General features: G+C 39.1%; 1 protein-coding gene across 5 annotated transcripts in view; it reads left to right on the top strand.

Moving 5' to 3' along the window:
• The window catches only part of AGBL3 (ATP/GTP binding protein like 3), a 71,074-nt gene extending 60,302 nt beyond the window's left edge, over positions 1-10,772 (top strand). For 3 of the 5 annotated variants that reach the window (XM_036328615.1, XM_036328616.1, XM_036328617.1), the window contains 2 exons: positions 5,315-5,549; positions 10,052-10,772. In XM_036328615.1, the coding sequence (XP_036184508.1) occupies positions 5,315-5,549; positions 10,052-10,469 (653 nt within the window). In that variant the 3' untranslated portion in view covers positions 10,470-10,772. Of the gene's footprint in view, positions 1-1,962; positions 2,160-5,314; positions 5,550-10,051 lie in introns of all 5 variants that reach the window. The other 2 variants (XM_036328627.1, XM_036328618.1) reach the window with 2 other exon arrangements.
• Positions 10,773-13,572: the final 2,800 nt, after the last annotated feature.

The raw sequence follows: 13,572 nt of genomic DNA, 5'->3' as shown, positions 1-13,572 counted from the left end.
GTAAATATCAACACGAAGCAGATTATTATTGTAGATCACGCAGGGAGAACAAAGGGTAAAATATTTAACTGCAGCAGTATTTGACTATATTCTGCGCAGTGAGAAAGAAGTCATTTTCAAGGTCCACCATTTCTTACTGCTTTTCAATCGGGTCAAGTTTCTAAGCTTTCTAAATCTCCGTTTTCCGGCTAATGAAAAGAAAATGGGATTCTACCAAGTCTCCTATCTACCTACTCCAGGACTTCTGTGAGAATCAAATGAGATGAGGCACGGAAAAACGCTTCATAGACATTTGGTTAAAGTGTAAAATGTTTCCACCTGGCTATAAAGCAAGTTGTGTTCCTGGGCTGAAGAAACTCCAAGGAGGCTAGTCGCTAGGGAGAGAAAGCCAGGCGTTGCTACATGACATCATTACCCGGCGTCTACAGCGACCGTTTCCAGGCTGGGCTGGGGGCTGCATTTAGTGCCATGGGGTCTTGGCAGCATTGGCTGTGATTTGGTGGGGTGTCACTCTGGGGTGGTGGCGGGGCCTGTGTCCCGCTTGGAGGAAGCCAAGTGTTGCTTTGTGGGCGCCAGGTCCGCAGTGCTGTTTCTGTGTAAATGGCCAGTGTGTGTCATGGCAGCTCCTGTGTTGAGTGTCTGCCCCCTGGTGGTCAGTGCACATCATAGCAACTGGACAATTAGCATATTAGCCTTTTATATATAGAGATAGTATCTGTGACTAGGCCAGTTTATGGAATGCCCATATGATGCATTTTTTTAAGGGTTCTGAGATTTCAATATCCCCAAACTATCCTCAGTGGATGCCTTAAAATCTACACTTAGACATTTATTTCTATGCATCTGTCATCACATTATCTGAGTTTCTCTTTTTAAAAAGAAATATTTCTGGCATAAGGTAATTACTTTAGAATGAATAACTCGTTCATTTACTATCTGTACTAGCCATTGGAGCACTGGTCATGTAGGGATACTACTACTACTACTACTACCTAAAAACTGAAAAAGGAATGACAGAAAGAGAAATCAGGGATAACAGAGATAAACTTGGTAGTTTTGTCTAAACCAGTAATTATAGCATTAGCTCCCTTGGCAAGTTTCCTGAGTCTTAGGCAGCGGTTCTCAATCTGTGGGTAGCGACCCCTTTGGTGGTCGAACGACCCTTTCACAGGGGACGCCTAAGACCATCCTGCATATCAGATGTTTACATTACAATTCATAACAGTAGCAACATTACAGTTATGAAGTAGCAATGAAAATAATTTTATGGTTGGGTCACAACATGAGGAACTGTATTTAAAGGGCCAGAAGGTTGAGAACCACTGAATCTTAGGAATCTTAGGAATGTGAACAACCATCTGAACAGGTAAGTATTTGAGAACAGACGGCCAAATACAAGAAAGGCACATGGTATGCCCTTTCTTCCTTTCGTGGTGCCTCTTCTAAGAACTTGGTTTCTTTTTTTAAAAAAAGAAAAACTGGGTTCTGTTGAAATATGTAGTTTCCTACCCCAAAAATGTAAAAAATCAGGTAAGAAACCATCTTGGGCATACCTGTACTTTGATCTAGAATTGATGGATTTAAACTAAGACATAAATTTTTTAAATATATTATTTGTCATATCTATGGAAAGAAATTCAATTATATATCAAGAGAAGAGAAAGTAATAGAAAAAGTACTGAAGTGAGATGTGGATTCTCCCTCAAACTGGCCATGTAATCTTAAAACAAGTCGCTTAATCTCTGGAATTCCTGACATTCTTTTACAGTCCCTCTCCCATATAAAGTGAAAGATAAAATAGACCATCCTACCCCAGGATGAGAGCCCCCATAGGATAACATCTGTAAGAATACTTTACATACTGTATGTACATTGTAATATACAAATACAATAAGGATGACATTCCTCTTGATTAGATGGTTCACTGTTGGCATTGAAATCAGAGTACCCAATTTCTTTCAGCTCCCAAAGTATGATGCAGAGGCTTAGCAAATACCAACAAAGACACTTTTCAGAAACCGGTAAGAGACCAATCCAGGAAGCAATTCAGCCCAGGAGCACTGGTTTGTATAGAAACTGCTTCAGAGTGACATCCTTGAATTGTACTGTGGGCACGCCAACTCCCAGTTGGACAGAAAGGCCAAGGATACCAACAGAAGGTCTTTTTATTTTTATTTTTAGGATTTTAATAAATACAAGTATAGCTTTCACTGTATCATCATTAATAAATCCTATGAAATTGGGATTTAGGGGAACTGCTTTTGTAAACAGGGATGATTAATAGCCATTTTATTCCTGTCTCTGAAAAATATTTGCCTTACTTAATTTCTACAGGAGTTGAGTACAGAAGAAAATCATTTCAGTTTAATATAGCCTTGAAAAAGAGATCTATTTAATTGACTTATTCCCAATATCCTTGAGGATTTTTTTTATTACTGCTTCAATTTTATTAGTTATAGCAACACCTCCTTGTTATTGATGCCTTTCAGTAGATAGAATAAAAAAAGGAATGAGCTGCTGGTACAGCACAGGTGATTCTCAGAATCATTGTGCTAAGTGACAGAGGCAGACACAGAAAAGTAAATATTACATGATGTGTGCTCATTCATCAAAACAGATTAATTAGGAAGCTTTCCTTATCCATCTCTAAGTATGATTCAAAGTCCCTCTTCTGGAATCCTGTGTTATATACCCTGCCTTATCTCTATAGAAAGATACTCTGACTGACGCTTTACTTTTCTCTCTCTAGTCCTGTTAGCATATTAAAGACACGGACTATATTTTTCATTCCTATTTACCAAATCAAGCATAATGTCAGATTCAGGATACGCATTCAGTGAATGGCCAAGGAATGACTTTTCAAGAAACTGTAGATGAGTTCATTTCAGTTGCCAGCATTGCCAGATGCCGTGTCATCCATTCCCTCATTCATTATCCAAGTCCTGCTGCCTCAAGGAGTACTCACGCCACTCGTTTCCTTTCTTTTTACCTTTTTTAAAAAAGCTTTATTGTGGAAATTTCAAACATAAAAGTAGAGAGACTGGCGTAGTGAACCCACAGATGTCCATCACCCACCATTAGTAGTTATCAGCATCCTGCTATTCTTGTTTCATCTATATTCCCACCACTTTTTTTTTTGCTAAAGTATTTAAAGCAAATTCAACAAATATCATTTGCCCATAAATAGTTCAGTGTGTATCTCTAAGTAAACATTTTTTTCAAAGCTTAATGTATTTCTTGCTTTTATTCTAAGCATGTTCTACTTTTCTTATGCTGTCTACATGACAATTTAGCCATTATAATTGTAAGTACTGCTGCCATGTTCTTTAAAATGTCTACTAGTCCTCCTTCATGCTCTACTTGGGGTTCTTTTTCCCCCTCTCCCTATATATTGAAATGTTTAATTGCATTAAAATACACCTAACATAAACTGTATCATCTTAACTATTCTTAAGTATAAAGTTCAACAATGTTACATACATTTCACATTGTCATGCGCACAATCTCTAGAATTCTTTTCATCTTGCAAAACTGAAATTCCATCCCCATTCTTCCCTCCCCCAGCTATTCTGCTTTTAACTCTATGACTTTGGATATTCTAGGTAGCTCATATTAATGGCACCAGTGATTTGGAAGATGAGTACAGTCTTTGTCTTTTTTAAAAATATGTTTTTATTGTTTTTAGAGAGAGGAAGGGGGAGGGATAGAGAGATAGAAACATCAATGATAAATATCCATCGGTGGCCTCCTACACGCTCCCCCCACCCACTGAGGATCCAGCCTGGCATGTGCCCCTACCAACCTGGAATTGAACCAGTGATCTGGTTCATGAATCAGTGCTCAGCCACGGAGCCACACCCCAGCCAGGCTTTGTCTTTTTGTTACTACCTTAATGCGGGTGTCGGTTTCCGTTGTTTTTTAAGGCTGAATAATATTCCATTATGTGCAGAAACCACATTTTGTTTATCCATTTATTCAATGGGCACATGGGTTGCTTCCACCTTTTCGCTGCTGTGAGTAATGCTGCTAAGAACATGCATGTACAAATAGCTTTTTGAGACTCTGCTTTCAATTTTGGGGGGTCATTTACCCAGAATAGGAATTGCTGGATCATAAGGTAGTTCTATGTTTAATGTTGAGGCACTGCCGTACTGTTTTCCACAGCAGATGTACTGTTTTACATTCCTGCCAGCAGTGCACAAGGGTTCTAATTTCTCCACAGCCTTGCCAATGCTGGGTTATTTCCTGGTTTTTTGGATAGCAGCCATCTTAATGGGTGTGGAGTAGAATAAGTAATTTTTAACTAGACTTTATTTTTTAGAGCAGTTTGACAAACACTTTTTTAAAGTGTTATACTTTTATTATTACAATTAAAAAAATAATTATTTCCTTCACATCATCTAACAAAGAAGGGATTTCTAACCTGCTTTTCCCATCATTTTCTTCATGTCTCTACTCTTCCATTTTCTCAGATCAGAAGCTGTGGAGCCAACACTGATTCTTCTACTCTCACCCCATATCGAATTCATTAGAAAAGCCCAACATCTATCTAGGATCCCCTCACACACACTTCTCACCCTTCTGGCCATGGCCACCACCCTGGTCCAAACTATCACCTTCTCTCCTGGCTTAGTTCACTAACCATCTAAGAGATAAGGTTGCTCCCTGCTTGTCCAACCTTGTCTCTGTTTAATATATTCTTACCTCAGCCACCAGCATCATCCTTTTAAGACAAATCTAAGATGTGATACTCCTCTGCTCAAAGCCTGAGGTTACTCCCCATTTCACACACAATAAAAGTTAAAGTCCTTACAATGGCCTTGAGGCCCTATGTAAACGGAGCCCAGTTACACCTATGTACCTACCTGAGCTCTCATCTTTTTCCCTTCGTTCATTCTCCTTTAGCCATTGTGCCATCACTTGGTATTCCTTGTACACACTGCCATGCTCCCAGCTCAGGGCCTTTGCACTTCCTGTTCCCCTTGTCAAGAATGCTCTTTCCTCTAAAAGCTGTTTGACTCGCTTACTCCTTTGGCACATCGGCATCACAGGGAGGCCGTCTCTGAACACCTTTTTAAAAATTGGAATCAACCTTTTCCCCAAGAATTCTCTGTTCCCTTCCCCAGCTTCACTCTACCCCATAAACTTTATCATTATCTAACATATATTCACTTGTTTATTTATTTTCTGCCCTGTAATTAAAGAATAAGTTTCAGATAGAATTCTTGGCACATACGGCTCAATAAATACTTATTGAGTCAATTCACTCAATTCAATTTCTACATCTATGCATATTGTTGTGGTTGTCCCCCAGATCTGCATAGCAACCTGAAAAGCAAAATGAGACAATCTACATCTTTCCAATGCAAGAAGACTCATGTAAATTGGACAGATGATGAAAAAAGAATCTACAGGGATAAAAGAATAGCTCAAACCGAAGAAATATTGCAATATTTGATCCCTATCATGAAAAGCACGACAAATGTGAGAACCAATCAGATAAAACAGATATTCAAACCTCGCACCAACTTCCAAATCCAACATCAATTGTAAGTCAATACAATTTTGTCATTATTAACTTTTTTAAAAATATATTTTATTGATTTTTTACAGAGAAGAAGGGAGAGAGAGAGAGAGTTAGAAACATCAATGAGAGAGAAACATCGATCAGCTACCTCCTGCACATCTCCTACTGGGGATGTGCCCGCAACCCAGGTACATGCCCTTGACCGGAATCGAACCTGGGACCTTTCAGTCCGCAGGCCGACACTCTATCCACTGAGCCAAACCAGTTTTGGTATTATTAACTATTTAATACATGCGTGGGCAAAAGCGGGGGAATGGGAGACACCCGCAATTATGTTAACATTAAAAATTTTTAATAAAAAATAAATGAGTAAATAAACATGTAAATAGAATAGTGGCAGCTACACCACATTGGACACAGGGACAAAGACCCAAAGCCATATGAAAATACTGTCTATGTGAAGAAGTAAATTATCTGGCCTTGTTTGATTGTTTATTCACATGAAAACACTCATTAATTCAAATCTGTGACTAAAGTATGCATTAATAAAGTATGACCATAGACTGACTTGAAATTTCTCAGATGGGTTTAAACTTAATAATCCTAGGGGGCAACTCAAGTTACTTCAGCTTATTGATACTCAGAGAAATACTCAGATTTTTTTTAAAGATAAAAAAATAGGACCAACACTAAGGCCAAAAGGAAACCTATATAAATTAAAGTAAGACAATGACAAGCTGATAATAAGAAACATAATACTAATATTATCAACAAATTTTGAAAAACTGCTTTCTATGTGCTAGACACAGTTCTGTGTTTACACATACATTTTACCTTCTACACATGAGGAAACTGAGGCACAAAGCAGTTACTTGTTCAAGGTCACACAGCGAGTAGGGAGCAGAATTAGAGTCAACCCAACTAGACATTCTGAGTCCAGAGTCTTTTATCACAATGCTTTGACATTTCTTCTTATAAGTGAAAAACAGAGGACCAATATACTTCATATTCAAAGCTAGCCTACAAATCAATGACAAAATTATGAACATTTCAATAGGAAAATGGGCAATTTCTATGAGCCAGAAATTCACCCAAAAAAAATAAAGGACGTGGCCTTTTTAATTAAACAATTGTTAAAAATTAAACAATTTTTAATTGTTTAATTTCACTTAAATCCAAAGAAGGCAAATTAAAACAATAGTGAAATGCTGTTCATTTTTGCCTCTCACTGGAAGAATTCATTCACTAATTGTTGGAATGTAAACTCACAGAGTTCCTTGAAGACATCCAACAATATAAATGAAAAATCCTTAATATTTATATTCATTTTAATAAGAAGTGTTACTTTAGAAATTGATCCTAAGGACAAAAAAAAAAATTGGTAAAGGCAACAGGATTTCTGTAGTGATGTTCATTTCAGTATTGTTTATAAGAACTAAAGAAAAAAAGAAACAATTTTGAAAAAGTATAATAAAGTAGAAAGCACCAATCTATCTGATTTCAACACCCTGTGATATATAGCTACTGCAATCAAGAGAGTATAGTATGGAGGAGGAACAGACATACACTGAGTGGCCAGATTATTATGACCACCCCATCAGTACAATGAAGTGAATTAGTTATGCAAATAATAATAAAACCTTGAGAGTATTTGCTTAGGAAGTTTTCAGTATTCAGTATTTTTGGAAGTGTCAATGAAGTACTGATGGGGTGGTCATAATAATCTGGCCGGTCATAATAATCTGGCCACTCAGTGTATATATCAATGGAACGAAACAGAGGGCCTAGAAATAGACCCATACAAATGCTTGATGAATTTTAACAAAAGTACAAAAGCAATTCAATGAATGAGAGATAGAATTTTCAACCAATGTTGCTAGAACAATTAGATATTCATTGGCAAAAAGAAATTTGACCTAAATTCATTTCTTATACAAAAAGTAATAATAATAATTGAAAATGGATCATGGATTTAACTGCACAACATAAATCTATAAAACTTTTGGAAAAAAATAGGAACTCTTTATAGAAATTGGGCAAAAAGTTATACTTTACACCAAAAGCATAATCCATAAAGAAAAGTAGATGTTAGACTTAATCGAAATAACAGTGTTTGCCCTTCAAAAGACACAGTTAAAAAGATAAAAACCTATAAAATAGGAGGAAATATTTGCAAACCGCTTAAAAAAGAGACTGGTATCTAGCCCGGCCAGCATGAGTGATTGAGTGGCGACCTATGTACCAGGAGGTCACAGTTCAATTCGAAGTCAGGGCACATGCCCAGGTTGTGGGCTCAATCCCAAGCATGGTGTGTGCAGGAGGCAGTCAGTCAGTGATTATCATCATTGATGTTTTTATCTCTCTCCCTCTCCCTTCCTCTCTGAAATCAATAAAAATATATTTTTTTAAAAAAAGAGACTGGTATCTAAATTAAAGTAGTCTCAAAATGTAACAGTATAAATATTTCATTCAGAAAATGAGCAAAATGTAGGAGGAACACATTTTACCAAACAGAACATACAGATGGCACATAACCACACAAAAACATGTTCCACATCATGAACCATTAAGGAAATGCAAATTAAAATCGCAATGAGAGAGCTGCATGCTATCAGAATGGCTAAAATTAAAAAAATAGGGGCAGCACTGAATGCTGAGGAGGGCGCAAAGAAATTGGGTCACTCAGACATTGCTTGTGGGAATGTAAAGTGTAAAACAAGTTTACAGTTTCTTTAAAAATACATATGTAACTGTAACTACCATATGACCCAGAAATTGCTCTCCTGGGCATTCATCCCAGAGAAATGAAAACATATTCACACAAAAACCTGTACACGGATGTTTATAGCAGCTTAATCTGTCAGTAGCCACAAACTGGGAGCAATCTGCATGTCCTCCAATGGAGGAATTATTAAGCACTCTGTGGTACATCCAGTCCATTCAGCAAGAATGGCTGATACACAGAACAACCTGGATCAATCTTCAGAGGGTGGTGCTGGGTGAAAACAGCCAGTCCCAGAGGTTACACACGGTAGGATTCTGCTTATATAACATTCTTGAGATAAAGTTAATATAATTCAGACAACGGGTTGATGACTGCCAGGAGGTAAGGAGGAGCTGGCCAAGGAGGAAAGTGGGTATGTCTATCAAAGGGGAGCAAGGGGGAATTGTTCTGGACCTCGACAATGTCAATGGCTACTAGTATATCCTGATTATATTGTACTATTGTTTTGTAAGATACTACATCTGGAGGAAACTGGGGGCAGGGTACATGGGACCTCTCTGTATTATTTCTTCCAACTGTAGATGAGTCTACAATCATCTCAAAACGTTTTCTGGTTTCTTGTTTCGTTTTTTATTGATTTCAGAGAGGAAGGGAGAGGGAGAAAGAGATAGAAACATCAGTGATGAGAGAGAATCATTGATCAGCTACTTTCTGCCCGCCCCACGCTGGGGATTGAGCCTACAACCCAGGCATGTGTCCTGGCCGGAAATCAAACAGTGACCTCCTCGCCGAAACCGGTTTGGCTCAGTGGATAGAGCATCGGCCTGCGGACTGAAAGGTCCCGGGTTCGATTCCGGTCAAGGGCATGTACCTGGGTTGCGGGCACATCCCCAGTAGGAGGTGTGCAGGAAGCGGCTGATCGATGCTTCTCTCCCATCGATGTTTCTAACTCTCTATCTCTCTCTCCCTTCCTCTCTGTAAAAAATCAATAAAATATATATTTAAAAAAAAAAAAAACAGTGACCTCCTGGTTCATAGGTCAACACTCAACCACTGAGCCATGCCGGCCGGGCTCAAAATTAATGTTTTAACTAAAAAAATAGTTGAGAATTTTGTGGTAAAAAATGGGATTCTAAAGAAAGCTGAGGTACTTTAAGCAACTGCAACTTGTAATATATAAAACCTCCCTCTCTCAAGGAAAACTCCCTTTTCTTGGATGTACAGTGATCTTTTTACTGACCATAGAAAAAAATTAGAGTATGTATACTGAGCTCATTCTAAGAGGATAAACAGATTTGATTTGTGAAAATTTGGAGGACATGTCCTTCCACTAGATCAGGGGTCCTCAAACTTTTTAAACAGGGGGCCAGTTCACTGTCCCTCAGACCGTTGGAGGGCCGGACTATAGTTTAAAAAAAAAACTATGAATAAATTCCTATGCACACTGCACATATCTTATTTTGAAGTAAAAAAACAAAACGGGAACAAATACAATATTTGTATTTGCATGTGGCCCACGGGCCACAGTTTGAGGACCCCTGCTCTAGATGTGTAAGTAAGGAGCTGAGGCCCAGAGTGCCCATGAATATACCAGGAAGCCTAGGGTCAGGGTACGTTTCCAAATAAACCTAGCCTCTAGGCATTTAGAAATGCAGAATTGGAGGCCTGCTGAAAAATCATGACCAGGGATATAGTGATAAAGTCTTAAGGGAGTCAAAGGAGAAAAAATAGACTTATACTATTACAAGTTCCTAGGATACGTGCTGAGCAAAAACTCACGCACTTTATTTCTTTTCTAGAGTAAATCCAGCTACTTATGTAAACTTGGGCGGCGCATCTTGGGCACCATCCAGTCATCTCCCTTTTATAGGCCAAAGGAACCTTCTGGCAAGCTCTTCAGGATGGCTCCAATCCGTGTCCCAGAAGTCGTGTGAAAGCCTGTCACTTCTCAGAGGGCACAAGAAAAGGAAAGCATGTTCTGCGGTCAGTGCCATAAAGACTAAAGACATGAAACCTGTCAGCAGCAAATGGGAGATTCCTTCCTCGGGTTTTGAGAAGGACGTGAATGTTACCAAAGGCCGGAGTCCTCACGCTGAAGAATTCAACCAGCAAACCTCCATGCGGATAGCCCCCAATCCAACTCAAACTAACGATGAGCAGCCAAATAAGAATGAGGGACAACCCATCTTCCATTTGAAGTTCCAAAGGCAGAAATAATCTAGCTTTATGATACTCTGAAGACTGTGGGTGAAAGATAACATATGCTTACCTATTAAAAAGAAAAGAGAAAGAGAAGCCCTCTCCATCCCTCTTATCACCTTTTCTCTCCCTACACATGCATATGCATATACTAAACTACAAACCCTACATACTCCATCTTCTGTAGTGAGAACATCTTTCAGAAATATAAAAGGGAATCTGGAGCCCTGGTCAGTGTGGTGCAGTGGCTAGAGCAGTGATGGCAAACCTTTTGAGCTCGGCGTGTCAGCATTTTGAAAAACACTAACTTGACTCTGGTGCCGTGTCACATATAGAAATTTTTTGATATTTGCAACCATAGTAAAACAAAGACTTATATATTTTATATTTTATATATTTAAATGCCATTTAACAAAGAAAAATCAACCAAAAAAATGAGTTCGCATGTCACCTCTGACATGCGTGTCATAGGTTCGCCATCACTGGGCTAGAGCACCATCCCATGCACTGAAGGGTCATGAGTTTGATTCCTAGTCAAGGGCACGTACCTGAGTTGCAGGTACGGGGTGTGTGGGGCGGCAACCAATCGATGTGTCTCACATCGATGTTTCTCTCTCTCTCCCTCCCACTCTTCCTCCCTCCCTCCCTCCCTCTCTCTCCTTCTCTCCTTTCCTTACTCCCTCCTTTCCATTCCCTAAAAATATGGAAAAAAATATTCTCAGGTGAGGATTAACAAACAAAAGAGAAAACAGCAGATTTTTTAAATTTTCTTAGGTATTATACTAGTATTTAATTTTTGTCAAGATGGGAAAAAAAATCTCTGAATTTCTGATTTCTTCCGAAATGATTTATTTATACACCACCAAAAAAACTAAGTACTCAGGAAGGAATAACCTGTACTATCACTGACTTTAATGTCCCTACTAGGCCCTTGAATGAATCAGTCAACCAAAAACATTTCCTGAATTTTTGTTATATCTATAGTGTGCTAGAAACAATTGGTGATTTTTTAAAAAGACATTTCTCCCTCCCAGTTGGTGTGGCTCAGTGTCGTGGACCTATGAATCAGGAGGTCATAGTTCAATTCCTGGTCAGGGCACATGTCCAGGTTGTGGGCTCGATCCCCAGTAGGGGACATAAAGAAGGCAGCCAATCCATGATTCTCTCTCATCATTGATGTTTCTGTCTCACCCTCTCCACTCCTCTCTGAAATCAATAAAAATATATATATTTTTAAAAAGACATTTCTCTCCACTGCAAGATTACTGTATAATTGTACATATAAAACATACATGACTAAAATAATGCAGAATGAGATAGTGCATAGTAAAGTGCTAAGATCTGAACAATTTTAAAAATACTATATTAAAAGATGCTAATTAAAAGGAAATAAAAGGTATACAACCTGGAAAAGGATGAAGTAAAACTGTATTTATTCACAGAGAAGAAGACTGTAAATGTAGAAAATCCCTGCTGGAAGTAATAAGCAATTACGGCAAGGTTGCAAGATACAAAGTTAATATACAAAAGTCAATCAGTATCTTAGATACCAAGCAATGAATATTGAAATTAAAAACAATACCGTTTACCTGAGCACCAAAAAAAGAAATACTTAGATGTTAATCTAATTTACTCAAGATCTATATGAGGAAATACCATAAAACTCTAATGGAAGAAAAAAACCTCAAGAAATGGAAAGTTATTCCATGTACATGCATAGGAAGGCTCAACATTGTCAAGAGGTCAGAACTTACCAATTAGATCTATAGATGCAGTGAAATCCCAATCAAAATTCTAGCAAGTTAATATTGATTGATTTGATTCTAAAATTTGTGTAGAAAGGCAAAAGATTCAGAATATCCAATGCAATGTTAAAGGAAAGAACCAAGTCAGAGGACTGACGTCATCCGACTATACGACTTAAAAAAGACGGACTATAAAGCTATAGTAATCAAGACCGTATGGCCCTGGCCAGTTTGGCTCAGTGGATAGAGTGTCGGCCTGCGTACTCAAGGGTCCCAGGTTCGATTCTGGTCAAGGGCATGTTCCTTGGTTTCGGGCACATCCCCAGTAGGGAGTGTGCAGGAGGCAGCTGATGTTCCTCTCTCATCGATGTTTCTAACTCTATCCCTCTCCTTCCTCTCTGTAAGAAAATCAATAAAATATTTTAAAAAAACACACACACACAATATGGTGTTGGCAACCTTAAATTCTATGTCCAGCAGAAGAAAAAAGCAAAGATTGAGGCGTCTGTGAAAGGAGGACTGAGTATCTGCTACGACCCCATCCTCTGGCAGCCGTGACCCAGCTTCTGCATTGTCTTTGGCTCCCCACACATGGCAACCGCGATGCCTGGCGCAGCCTGGGTTCTGGCGTTGGCATTGATGCTACTGACAAGGGCAGAAGGGCGTTTGTAAGGTGAAATGAAAGACATACACTAACTTATTGGCTGTTATCCTGAGGTCATTAAATTGGTCTCTTCTAACTAGGCTTTAAAATAATGATCTGCCACCACCACCAATAAAAGTTGTTTCATCTTAAAGCAGAGGGGTGAGCACCCTTTCTACACACAAAAGGAGTCTGCTGCTTAAGTCGTTTTTTCCCCAAAAAAACGTAGATCTTTACTATGGCTGAATTCATTATTTTCAGAAACATGTTATAAACTCTTAATTGGCAATTTCTCTTTGAAATAAATTATAAACAAAGGAACAATGATCCCTTTGTTAATAGTTTGGCCATCTTCACTCCTCACCACCAAGCCTGATAAGAGCCTCTGTTCTCCACATTCATAGGCAGACCATTGACCCAAACCGTGGTCCCCAGACCAGCCTCTGCTGACACCATCCCTTCTCCTGGAGGCTGTGTGTGTGTGTGTGGGGGGGGGGGGGGGGGTTGTTCATGGGTGTGGGCCTGGGCCCGAGTCTCCTGGAGAGACACTAGGAGAGTGAGGGGTTTTTTTCAAAGAAACAACAGATGGCAAATCCAACTGGTAGAATGCTACAGTCCCGTCTCGACGGTAACCACTGTTCTGAAGATAGCTGTGTGCCGAGGATGGCAGGGCCACACCCTGGGACAGGAGCCAGGCCTCGAAGCCACGCCCTCAGAGAACGCCGGACTGATC

The sequence above is a fragment of the Myotis myotis genome, unplaced genomic scaffold (assembly GCF_014108235.1).
Source record: "Myotis myotis isolate mMyoMyo1 unplaced genomic scaffold, mMyoMyo1.p scaffold_m19_p_11, whole genome shotgun sequence".
Taxonomy (NCBI): domain Eukaryota; kingdom Metazoa; phylum Chordata; class Mammalia; order Chiroptera; family Vespertilionidae; genus Myotis; species Myotis myotis.
The sequence above is the reverse complement of the archived record's forward strand: the minus strand, read 5'-3'. Positions and strand labels throughout refer to the sequence as shown.